General features: G+C 36.4%; 2 protein-coding genes across 3 annotated transcripts in view; both read right to left on the bottom strand.

Annotated features, from left to right (window-relative positions):
- The window catches only part of LOC129755361 (8-oxo-dGDP phosphatase NUDT18), a 155,941-nt gene that overhangs the window by 38,301 nt on the left and 105,362 nt on the right, over nucleotides 1–12,278 (bottom strand). The gene's annotated exons all lie outside the window — the stretch shown is intronic.
- On the bottom strand, nucleotides 3,405–4,047 carry LOC129755367 (uncharacterized). The gene is made up of 2 exons (XM_055751819.1): nucleotides 3,901–4,047; nucleotides 3,405–3,827 (listed from the first exon to the last, which is right to left on the bottom strand). The coding sequence occupies exons 1-2, from the start codon at nucleotides 3,921–3,923 to the stop codon at nucleotides 3,455–3,457; spliced, it is 396 nt and encodes a 131-aa protein (XP_055607794.1). The 5' UTR covers nucleotides 3,924–4,047; the 3' UTR covers nucleotides 3,405–3,454.

Genomic DNA, 12,278 nt, shown 5'->3' with positions numbered 1-12,278 from the left:
GGCTAACTTTTTTAAGGATGGTATTCATCACTGTAAATGAGTCGGGGTGGTCGAACTTATTGACGCCTCATAAGCAGTGATGAATACCACCGTAAAAAAAGTTAGTCCATTTTGGAAGTCCAATAACTTTTTTGTCTTAACTCTTATCGATATGCAGTCTTCGGATGAAATGTTTTTCATAATTTAAGCTTCAAGAAAACCCGTTTTTGAAAGAAATCGGCCGACGGGAACCAAAGTTATTGATGAAAAACTGGTTTTTCATGTTTCTCCCGAACAAAATGTCTCAAAATCCCATACAAACTTCAGGCTCGTTGAGCGACCCCTTCCCGTGATCCGATCTGGCCCAAATTTGGCATAAGATCTTGTACTAGGCCTAGGATCAATTTTAGCCTGCAGCGCATAACTTTTTCGAAAGTTGGGTCATTTGGGGCACTCTAATGTACATACTTCGAAAAGATATGAAATAAGAGAAGAATAATGAACATTTTTAACAAACTTTCTCTACATACTCCTGTCAATATCCTTCTACACACTTCATCCTTTTGTAAAACATCCAGCGAATCTATAATACCTACCTACCTAAGGGCCCAGCGCCGATTGACCGGCGCATAGGGCTGAGATAAAAGATCTCCACTGCTGGCGATCCGGAGCCAGCGTCTTCACTTGCTGCCAGCCAAGGTTCTCGTCAACTGTGCGGATTTCAGCGGCTAGACTTCGCCGCCACGAGCTTTTGGGCCTGCCTCTTCTTCGATGCCCATCTGGATTCCAGTCAAGCGCCTCTCTGCAAATCTCGTTTTCATCTCTTCGCAGCGTGTGTCCAATCCATCTCCACTTACGTTCCCGAATCTCGATTTCTAGCGCCTTTTGATGACGGATGATGTTCCGCAGGCAGCGATTCACAAAAACTTGCAGTTTTCGCGTCGTCACCGCATATGTGCACCAAGTTTCACACCCGTACAGAATTTCTCGTTCTAAATGTATTTTTTCTAATGAAAATAAAACTCACGCTGTTGAGACATGTAGATGAGAAATGTATTGATATTTTATAATTTTTCCTTTTTAACCGCTAAGGCCGATAAACTAATTAACAAACATAACTAACAGGGATTAAATTTTTCATCGGAGAATTCTACTGAATCGTGATTTGGCAATTTAGTGATATTATTTTTAATTTTGAAACACAATTCTCGTTGAAAATTTTGGTTTAGTTTTTTTCCGAAGGACTGAAGCAACTGTCAAATCACATACAAACCGACCGTACTGACTTTTTGGAACCAGACCCTTTGATTTCAATGGAATTTTGGAACCAAAACGTCAGTGCGGTACTGAAATGTCAGTTCGGAAATTTTCTTCTCTTTCAGCCCCTTGGTTTTTTCAATTTCTTAATAAAAAAACAACACTCTAAATTGTGTAGATCTTGAAATCCAGTAGTGTTGGTTAAAAATCGCCAATCTATCGTCAGATCGCTTCAAGTCGTACACATGTAGAACACACCTCGCATAACGTGTGGTTGGAACTGTCAATCATCTCATCTTCATAAATGTGTACGAATCGAATCGTTTAGTGCAATGGACAATGGGTCACCAGTACAACATAAAGTACCGAAGTAAATCAAACATCGTAATATGATCGTACATGATGTTGTCGAAGTCGTAAATCAGAAAACAGGGCAAACATGTATTATTTATATCGTCTCCACTTTTGATAGGTATAAGTTTTTTTTCTAACGTCAAATACGATGATTATTGTCGACATAGATATACGTATATCTTTTGATATACCTACTCAATTGTTGGCTGGGATTCCGCTGCACAAAACTTCACCAAAAATGGATTTCATGCTTCATCAACATCTGAACAAACATCTGTTTTCTATACATTGGTATAATGATCACCCCTCCGCCCCCCAGTAAGTTTTAATGGTTTGTGATATTTACATAAATTTTGAATGTGAGTAGATTCCTAGAAATGTTCTCTTTTTAAGAACATGAAATTTACCATGCTTTACTCTGCTCTCATAAAGCTTACAAAAGCTATTGCTAGTTTTTTTTCATACCACATATTAATTGACATAAGTTTTTTTTTAACCGAAAAATGCTTATTATAACAACAGTCTTATACTTTGTCATAAATAAGTCGAGTTGAAAATGACTGTGGAGTTTTATGACATTAGAGAAAGATTTAGAAAGACCACAACGTGGTAGCACATCTGGAAATTTTATACTGATCATATTGAAATATGTAATAAGTGTAGTGACCCCCCAAAAAAAAAAAATCATTTTTTTCATGATTTACGGAAGTACCTTTTATTTGTATTTGAATAGCTAATATTATCGCTCGCGTTTAAATACTAAGTTTCTATGTATATTTGCAATTTTTCACATCCCCGAATCGGATGTTAATTTCATTGTATTGTACCTAACTGACTACGGTCGAGACACTTTTACTTGCACTGTGGACTTAGTTTACCATTAAACAGACAAAAAAATAAACAGTTTATTGGCTGAACTTGCAAAAGCAAACAGAATATAAAAATAGTAGAAATTTGTCATTTTTTCACGCTCATTTGCTTCTCCGGCCACAACGCGATTACGCATTCCACTATCGTACGACGTGCATCAAGAGGGTGGAATTTTTGGCCGCAACTGTCATCGCGAGTCGAGCGCTCAGTTCCTTGTTCAGCTCGTGCCAGATACATTTGCCAATGAGGGAAACGGCCTCGATCGAGGGTCTGCAAGCGACGAGCAACGTCAGACAGATTCCATCGGTTGGATTCGCCTGCCCATCGGTGGTGTGGTGCTCAACACTCAGTACACCATGTGGCCGGTGCTGCGGCAAGTCGGCCCCGAACAGTTCGATCATAAACTTCTTCAACGTCGAGTGGATGCTGCGGCCCGGATGGATCTCCACCGTCGGGAAGTGATAGGCCGTTTTCTCGCTCAGCAGCACGAAGACCTGAAATTGGGAGAAAAAACCTTATTTTAGTCGTATTTGTATAGGTATTATGTCTAAGAAAATATAAAAATATAAAGATATAAAGATGGAATTTATTACTTAAAGAAGTCTGAAGCTAACACCTTATGAATATTTATGTTATAAGCTTTATGAGTCAGAAATATATAGCCAATTCAGCCAAGAAAAAGAACTTTGTTTATGCTGAGGTCGTGTAATCATTCGAGAAAAATGTTTTGAATAACGTTAGAGGCCTCTCTGGAGCCACCACTTTTTTTAAAGCTCCATTTACACATCGGGTGAAAAATAACGTGAAAAGATTGAGTGTTAAAATCAATAAGCATGTATAATTAGAATGAAATTCGAATTCGAAAAAAGTAGATTTTATTTTTTGTTATATTGTTAACCGTCTTAGAATTCATAAAATAAGAAAATAAATGGGTTTAATTTTGTAACTAACAAGTTGTACAGTACAACCATACATTGCTCTTCATTGCGCTTTCCTATCGGTTCATATGTTTGCACTTAAACAATATCAGAGCCACAATCACCCCGAACAGGGTACTGGCAAAAATCGTACTCAGCACTGCCACAACGGTGTGCCACGGTTCCGGAAGCATCCGGTGCACCGGGGACAGCAGCAAAAGCTCATCATTGATGGAATAATACCACTCATAAATTTGCACCGATGATGCTTTATCGGTTGAAACATTATTGCTATCGGCCAGAATGGTAACTATTTCCTCATTGCTCAACTTGGCCTGCGACGGGGCTGGATAAAGCCGATTTGAGGTCAGAAGTGCACTTCCGTCAGCACATTCATGCTTAGAAGATCCTGCACAACACTTGGCGCTAATACTCAAAGCTAGAACGAAACTAAAACGATTCTTAGCATATTCACACATTGGCAAAGCAAACAAATCAGACAAATTATTGTGAGCTAGCTTACCACGTTACTATCCTGCTCACCATTTTCTGCTAATGAATGTTTATCTGAAGCTCAACTTGTTTCGTACCGGTCTTGTTCGTTCGATTTTTGCGATAAAATTGTGAGTCATGGCTTATCGCAAAATATTTATGATAAAGGGGAGCAATCTCAGACTCTTTCCGTGACAGTACTATTAACCTTAAACATAAAACTTCAACAGTTGATACATACATAATATTTGATCCTCGGAGTATTTGACAGCGTATAATAGAATACTTAGCAGGCTTCTGGATATACCCCTTTTGGTAAACCACATAGGCTTACCAGAATCAAATAACGAACAAGTAGGACAAACTATCAAAAAGATGACACTTTTTAAACCAAACAAAGACAACAAGCCTGATTGAGTGCAAAAACAGTAGAGTAAAGTAATTATAACTCTCATTGCCATTCTAAAAAGTAAAGATGCTGAATTCCGCAAAACTTCTGCTGATTTAGGTACTTCTAGACTAACTGCTGTACTGCCGCTGGAAGCATAATTGTCACATGTTACATTTTGATATGTGAGGTATTTTGGTGTCTAGCGCCTCGTTGCGATGAATATTTTTATGATATTTAATAAAAACATGTTTTTTTAAAGTGAATTTGATGTTCCTATCAAAGAACGGGAAGCAAAATACTTGAAATATGTCCTCTAGACACCAAAAAGTAGACAATTTCAGAATGTAACATGTGACAATTTGCTTCCAACGGCAGTGTAGGTCGCAGAAAGCTGTGCTCGAGAATGAACCTGTTTTTTTTTCGACGTCAAAAATTTTCGCGAATAAAAATTTTGGTAAATTTGGTGAGAATTTTTATGTTTCAAGTACAAAATAATTGAGGCGCTTAGGATCAGAGGGGTGCAAGTGCCGAAATGATGATTTCGAGAAAACGGGCCTCAAAGTTTTTTATCTAAATCAAAATTATCGAATCAATTTTTCTACTGAATTTTCGAACGAGTGTGTCTCATGAGGTCTAAAATGAACGATTCTGAAAGAAAAACCAAAGTTTTTGCGATATTTATGCTAAAACGGCGAACTACTTTTATTGATATTTTTCGCTTGCACCCTTCTGATCCCAAGAATGTCACTTGCACCCCTCTGACTCCAAACAATATGATAGCATCCTTTTGGAACCTGTATGTAACGAGTATATTCAGTACGATACTAGATGTTTTGTTTTTGTTCACACATTTAATTTTCTGCGTTTTCGGGCTTCAAATTTCTATGCAACTTATAATGAACGAGGTTTGCAAGTTCCACTATCCTAATTCCCAGAATTTGTTGAAAACTTTCAATCTCTCTTTTTCCTTAATGGATACACAAGAATACCAGCAGATGTGTTCATTCATTGAAATTAACTGTTTAGCTGGTCGCTTTTTCCGGTAGAACCAACGTACGCTTCCCCTTGGTTTCGAAGCTTTTTTCGCAAGATGAGTTTCCAGACTGCCTGATTTCGTTGGCGTTTTTGGGGTCTTGATGAATGGCCAGTTGACTCTCCAGGAATGGACTCATTCTCGCTAGCAACTGCAGCAGCAGCAACTTCTGATTCTCCAGAAGAACCGTGGATGTTTAATTTTTCTTATTTTGGTCTAATTATACCAGGCCTCTTTCCTAAACAGTTATGTAAATATTCCTTAAAGACTTAATGAAATTTTTTAAAAACTACCTGTCGCAACGACCCATCTGAACTTTTCGAAGTTTCATTTTGTTCCGTGGGATAGTATGTGACATCATGATCAGAGCCTGTCGAAAACTCTGAATCCTCTGAGCTTTCATCCGAGAGATTTTTCTTAGATATATTTGCCAAAAATTTATTGTTAAGTGCGTTTTGTGTTTGCCTTTTATCCCTATTAGCATTGGCTAAATTTGCCATAAAAAAAAAATTTAGATTTTTTTTGTATGCATAATAAAAATGAGATTTTCATGCCGACGAAGTTACACCTGAATCTATTTTCATCACTTCTCTATCTGAGGACTTTGGATTATCCTGGTCAGAACCAGTAGAAAATCCTAGTAGGAGCTAGATGATGTTGTTTTCAACTGACAAAAATGTATACGTTCTAATGAAATTAGCCTAAAAGTATAATCCTTTGGTGTCAGAAGGGTGCAAGTGCACTTGCACCCTTCTGACACCAAACGAAACAGGATTTTCATTGACACGTTTTTTTATAAATAGCTTAAAAATATCGAAATAATTTTTCTTTTGACCTGTGTCTTGTACAGAATGTTAATCTATACTTTAACTATCCAAAAAACAGTTTATCTCAGTTTTGATAAAAAATCACTTGCACCCCTCTGATCCTAAGTGCCTCAATTGTGTTGCTATTGAAGAAACTGAGATGCAGAGGAAAAAGGTTCGCAAGCTATTCGAGAAATTTACAGGAAAATAAGTGCAATTATTTCAAACAGAGGTTTTAACCGTTAGCTGCGGAAAGCGCGAAGTGCTGCGGAAAGTTCATCCGAAAATTACAGCATTCATTATATAGAAGCCGTTGGATGTAGGCCCACTAAAAATGTATTGCAGCACCTCTTTCATAGTAGGTACGATGTCCATCGTGAACTCAGCAGTCTAAGATTGGTGAACTCGTTCCTTTTTCTCTTTTATTAAACTTATATGATTCGCAATTGTATTTTAATTCTTCATCAATCCTATTTGCCAAGTAGGATTTCTAAAACATAACCTTTCCCCTTCCTATCTGAACACAGCTTCCTGGGTCGTATGAGTTCTCAGCACTAGAGTTTAAATTTCAAAAACCTTTTAAAGATTTATAAATTCAAGTTAATGCGTTAATGAAACACAAGAGATTCCAAAGCAACAATAAATCAAAAGAGGAAAATGTGAGCAGTGTTTGTAATTTTTGCGTTCCCTATGAGTTTAAAGAACCAAACAGGAATAAAAACTATTTATAAAAGCTATTTCAATATGAAGCAATTGGTGTTTTGAGAAAGAGATTTAAATTCATCTTCAAAACTCAAAATCTGCATTCACAATTATAACACAAGGAAACAAAATTCACATTTTCCTAGGTGCAAAGAATTTGAAAACTGGCTTTGACTTATTTAATTTGTATTTTTTCTATCTGTTCTGTTTTTCGGTATAACTATTGGAAATACAAGTTAAAATTCTTTGAAAAAAAATTGCACTTTTTAGCAAAAGTGTACAGTATCAAAAAGATTTAGAAAAAAAGGTTCTAACTTCATGATCAATTTTTCTGAATACTGTGAGTAATTTACCGTTACTTCTGGATGACAAAATTGTAGAATTAAAAAAAAAAATGCTAGATTTATTTTTCAAATCGTTGTTTTTGAGGAACAAATCTGTATCGTTTTTTCGGGAATTTGTCACTTAATGGCGTTCTTCCCTAAAATCTGCATCGATGAATGAATAAAAGATAATTTATAGATTCAAAATAATTATTTGTTGTTCACGTAGGTCAGTTGCTTCATCAGTTAGCATTGATCGATAAAACTCTAAACTAGGCTTGCCAGATACTTTCAGAAAAAAGCGGGACATTTCACAAAAAAAAGCGGGACATAGCCGAAAAAAGCGGGACATTTGATAAACTCTTAAAAACAGCTCAATTGAAAAGACAAACATCATCCAAAGTTGATCAGGATTACACCAAGGTTCATTCACGTGGATTGATTATGTTTCAGTTTTTTCTTACATGACTTCTATTTTCCCTGGTTTTGGCTAAAGCACGTTTCATTTCCATGGTTCTCGCGAATTAACACGTTATTAGAGAGAAAATATTTCAAGTCTTACATGTAAACGGTTGATTTGATACTGCGTATAAAACCATCGTGTAAAAAAAATTATTTCAAATTTGTTTAAAAAATTTAAAACTCGAGAAAACTTCTAAAGCATAGGTGGCCAAACCATGGCCCGCGTCTGTCTTTTTGTGGCCCGCGGAGCTTTTTTCAGAATGAACGCATTCCAATCTTGGTTCTATTTAAGAGTTGAGGTTTTTGATGGTTTCTATACCATTTAAAGGTTTAGTTTAACCAATTCTGTTTCGAAAAGAAAGTCGGAGAAAAACCTGTATTTTTCCAATATTTGACACATAAACAGTATGTGTCAAATATTGGAATTCGAACAGATGTGTATTGCGATGAATTTCCCTTAATCAATTACCTCACACTATTATTCTAAAAGCGATGAGTACTGCTAAATTGGGTCATGGAATTTAGGCTGGTTTTTAAAGGCTTCATGAAGAGAATAATACAATATTTGGGAAAAAATTATCTGTAAAATTTAGCACAAAATTATAGCATTTATCAAAACATATTTATTTACGAATTTAACAATTTATTTGTCAAAGTTTAGTATTTTAGGCATTTTAGAGCGAAGAATTCATTTCATTTATCAGCTTCCATAAAATTAACGAAATTTTTACTTTAATAACATGGGAAAATAGATACATTATATGAAAATTTACGCAGGGTGTCTTCAGATTATCACCAAAATTTTAAAATCTGCTCATTTTTGCAGACGGTACTATTTAACAGTTTTTGTAGCTTATTTATGATTTTCACATAAATTTTTACTTACTAGCTTTTGAAAATTCACTTGAAAACAAAGTCAATGCGTTTTGATGTGCCATGTTATAATATCTCATTTCAATTTTTTTTTTTTGACGTAAACATCTTATATCAACCTCTTCAAACTTTTAAAAAAGGTTTGAAAAGTGTCAAATTTAGAAGAAAAGAATTCTTTGGATGTTTCTATAGCCGGCGGTCACTGTTTGAAAATCCGATTTTATTGCACGCATTTCATTTGAAACGTGCGTCATATTGAGTTGTTGAAGTAAATTCAGTTTTGAAACTATCAGTAATTGAGGTCTGGTTAACTTTTGAATTAATAACTTTAAAATAAGTTTCTGAACAACTTGGTTTGCAGTGTTACTGATCATTCATTTCTTGTGCAGCGCTTCCGATTAAATTACGACATCTGAAATGGGCATTCGTGAAGCAATACGCTCATGTTAGAAGTGAGTTGATTTTTTTTCTCAGAACGCTCGCAGACTACACATATCATCACATCATTTTCTTTGTCCTTTTTTAAGAAAAAGTTAGACAACTCAACAGGATTCAGAAATCAAAAACAAGAATTTTTAAATTTTGAAAAATTGTTTCTGCAAAAAAAAAAAATACCCAACAGAAGTTTGAAACTAAAATTTAAAACATGTGTGTATTTGACATAACTATTGCTCCATATAACAAATATTTATATACAATTAGGTCTGGACAGACACAGATGCTATTTTAGTCGTAAAATGTAAATATTTTCAAGTTGAGTAATGAAAATAATAATGTGGTTTAAGAAACGAGCTCTTTATAATTTTTCAAATTATGTTTTTAATCAATCCAAGTAGAAACAGTAGAAACCTGTTCTAAAGGATCTAAAATCATTTGGAACAAACAAACAATATTTTCTTCATACCAAAGTTTTTAACGTGCTCCAAAAACGGTTGCCTCAATCAGAATCTTACTGTAATGCTAAGAACATGTGAGTTATTCAATATTATCTTCTGTAAAATATGAAAAATGCTGCATATTTTGAGAACAAAAAAAATTTAAAGGTTTTCTGTGTTAACCAATGAATTTAAATTGAGGCCAAATTTTGCTTTTTTCTGTAGTGTAGGCTTAATAGCGGCACGTTATCCAAACATACGGGAAAATTGTGCCTAACACTTCAGTATCTGGTTCTGATGATTTAATTTTCAACTATATTATTTAAAATGTTGATATTTTATTTTTTTGTAGAGAAATGAATCCAACTTAGATGAAATTTCAGGGACTAGATAAGAGAAAATCGATGTTGAAAAACATGCGAAAAAAATTCGCCTTGTCTCCCGGTGAGACTTGAACCCACATCTTGCGCCTCTCCGGGGCCCATGTATTAACATTCTACTACAGGAGACCAACCTGGCGTATGGTATACGCCAGGTTGGTCTCCTGTAGTAGAATGTTAATACATGGGCCCCGGAGAGGCGCAAGATGTGGGTTCAAGTCTCACCGGGAGACAAGGCGAATTTTTTTTTCGCATGTTTTTCAACATCGATTTTCTCTTATCTAGTCCCTGAAATTTCATCTAAGTTGGATTCATTTCTCTACAAAAAAAGTTTCGCTGACTGAATGTTTGAGTCAAGACCCATCTCTGGGTCGCAATTTAAAAAAAGTTGATATTTTATTTTGAGAATTTGAAAAATAAAATCAGAATTTTGAACGGTGATTGTGTTTCCAAATTAAAATTAATATCACGAAATTTCCAAATCATTATTCAGCAGTGATTGAAATCCTCACCAATTTTCTCATCAGAGACTCCTAGAGGCAACCTAGGTTCGCTCTAACTGCTGTCATCGTGCTCATTTATTGCTCGAGAGGCAACCTAGGTTCTCTCGAAAAACGGACGGAGTCGCCCTGAGAAGAAAGTCAGTTTTGCGAGAAGTTCACCAATACTCTCAACGTTGTTGTCAAAACATTAAACAGCTGTTTTTGGCTGAAAGCAAAACAGTTGAAATAATGAACGGGAAAATGATGATTGTCGCGATTTTGAACCTCTCAGCCAAGCAAAATCGTACTATCTGCTGTCCAGTGCAATCCGGACACGAAAAAAGGCAATCCGGATGTGAAGAACCGAATGAAGAAATCTAGAAGGGAGAACAAAATGACAGCTGCATGTAAACATTGCGCTCGTTCTCACGCACACCTACGTATGGAATAACTCGAAACCCGAAAATCGTTTTTTTATTCTGACGGTTCCAGAGCCAAATCCGGAATCGAAAAAAAATACGCCAATAGTTATACAGGAGACGATACATATACATTCATTCAAACCTCCCCCATGCGGAGGATCTGCTCTGAGAGACACTATTCGTTTGCTGTCAGGGTTGCCAACATTTTTTTTTTCAAAAATCAGGGAACTGGCGAAATAAATTCAGGCAAAATCAGGCAACGTTAAAGTAACGGAAATTTCGGTCAAAGTGATGACCTTTTTTTTTTTTGGTCATCGCTACACATTTTTACTCTAATATGTGTTGTGAGCCTAGTTGCTTTTGAATAATTCTACTGCATCAAGCAATCGAAAGATTCCATTGAAATCCTTTTTTAAATAAGGATTAACGAGAACCTTTCAATTGCTTTGATTCAGCCACTTTTTCACTTTTTCACTTCAGCTATAAATAGTACCTACTCCTGTTCCTTACTACCCATTTTTCATGACATTCGTAAAATCAGGCAAAATCAGGAATATTTTCAAAACTCAGGGAAATTCAATGGCTTATCAGGTTGTCAGGCAGAGCCTCGAAAAATCAAGCAATGCCTGAAAAATCAGGCACATTGGCATCTCTGTTTGCTGCCCCGAACGAACTCTCTCAACGTTCGGTTGCTACATGCAGACGGCGGCAACGCTATTCAAACCGTATGGAGCACATCTCTCAGATTTCCCCTCAGATTTCCCCTTTTTTGACAGATTTAAGCTTTTTTCTTCAGATTTGAGCTTTCATCTCCTATGCTCTCAAGCAAAAAAAAGCTTAAATCTGAGGAAAAAAAGCTTAAAAACGAGATTCACCAATACTTATTTAAAAGATGTTGGTCACACGATACATAGACAAATCGTGTAACGTTGCAGGGACCTGGCTACATGATGCATGAAGAAGACGAGGCACACATACTCATTTACGTTATTGAATTTGATGGACTAAAGCCGATAGCTGTCGTTGAGGAGAACATCTTCACCCTCGCCGCAAAGGCAGGTCCCTGCAACGTTACACGATTTGTCTATGTATCGTGTGACCAACATCTTTTAAATAAGTATTGGTGAATCTCGTTTTTAAGCTTTTTTTCCTCAGATTTAAGCTTTTTTTGCCTTGAGAGCATATAGGAGATGAAAGCTCAAATCTGAAGAAAAAAGCTTAAATCTGTCAAAAAAGGGGAAATCTGAGGGGAAATCTGAGAGATGTGCTCCATACGGTTTGAATAGCGTTGCCGCCGTCTGCGCAAAGGTTGAGGCAACAACGACAACAACCGAACTTATTGCATTGCATAGGCCCGCAACGTATGGAGCAAGGAGGGGGAGGAAAAAAAACGAAAACACTAGCTGCCTGCGTGCGGTTGCTGTACAATAGTAGCAATAGCAGAAAAACCTCGGGTATTCGATCCAGGCACAACGAGGAGACTCGGGTTTGTTGTGCCTTTTGAATTCGGTTCCCTCAAGAATGTAACAGGAGATGAGTGAGAGCCATTCGTTTGGTTTTTTACTGGATTCGCTGCCTCGAATGTATATTGCTTCGTGAAGGCGGCCATGTTGAGAGCGTATGCATCATCGGTTTTGTCGTTTTTCGCTGCCTCAAAGCA

Source organism: Uranotaenia lowii, chromosome 3 (assembly GCF_029784155.1).
Source record: "Uranotaenia lowii strain MFRU-FL chromosome 3, ASM2978415v1, whole genome shotgun sequence".
Classification (NCBI taxonomy): Eukaryota; Metazoa; Arthropoda; class Insecta; order Diptera; family Culicidae; genus Uranotaenia; species Uranotaenia lowii.
The sequence above is the reverse complement of the archived record's forward strand: the minus strand, read 5'-3'. Positions and strand labels throughout refer to the sequence as shown.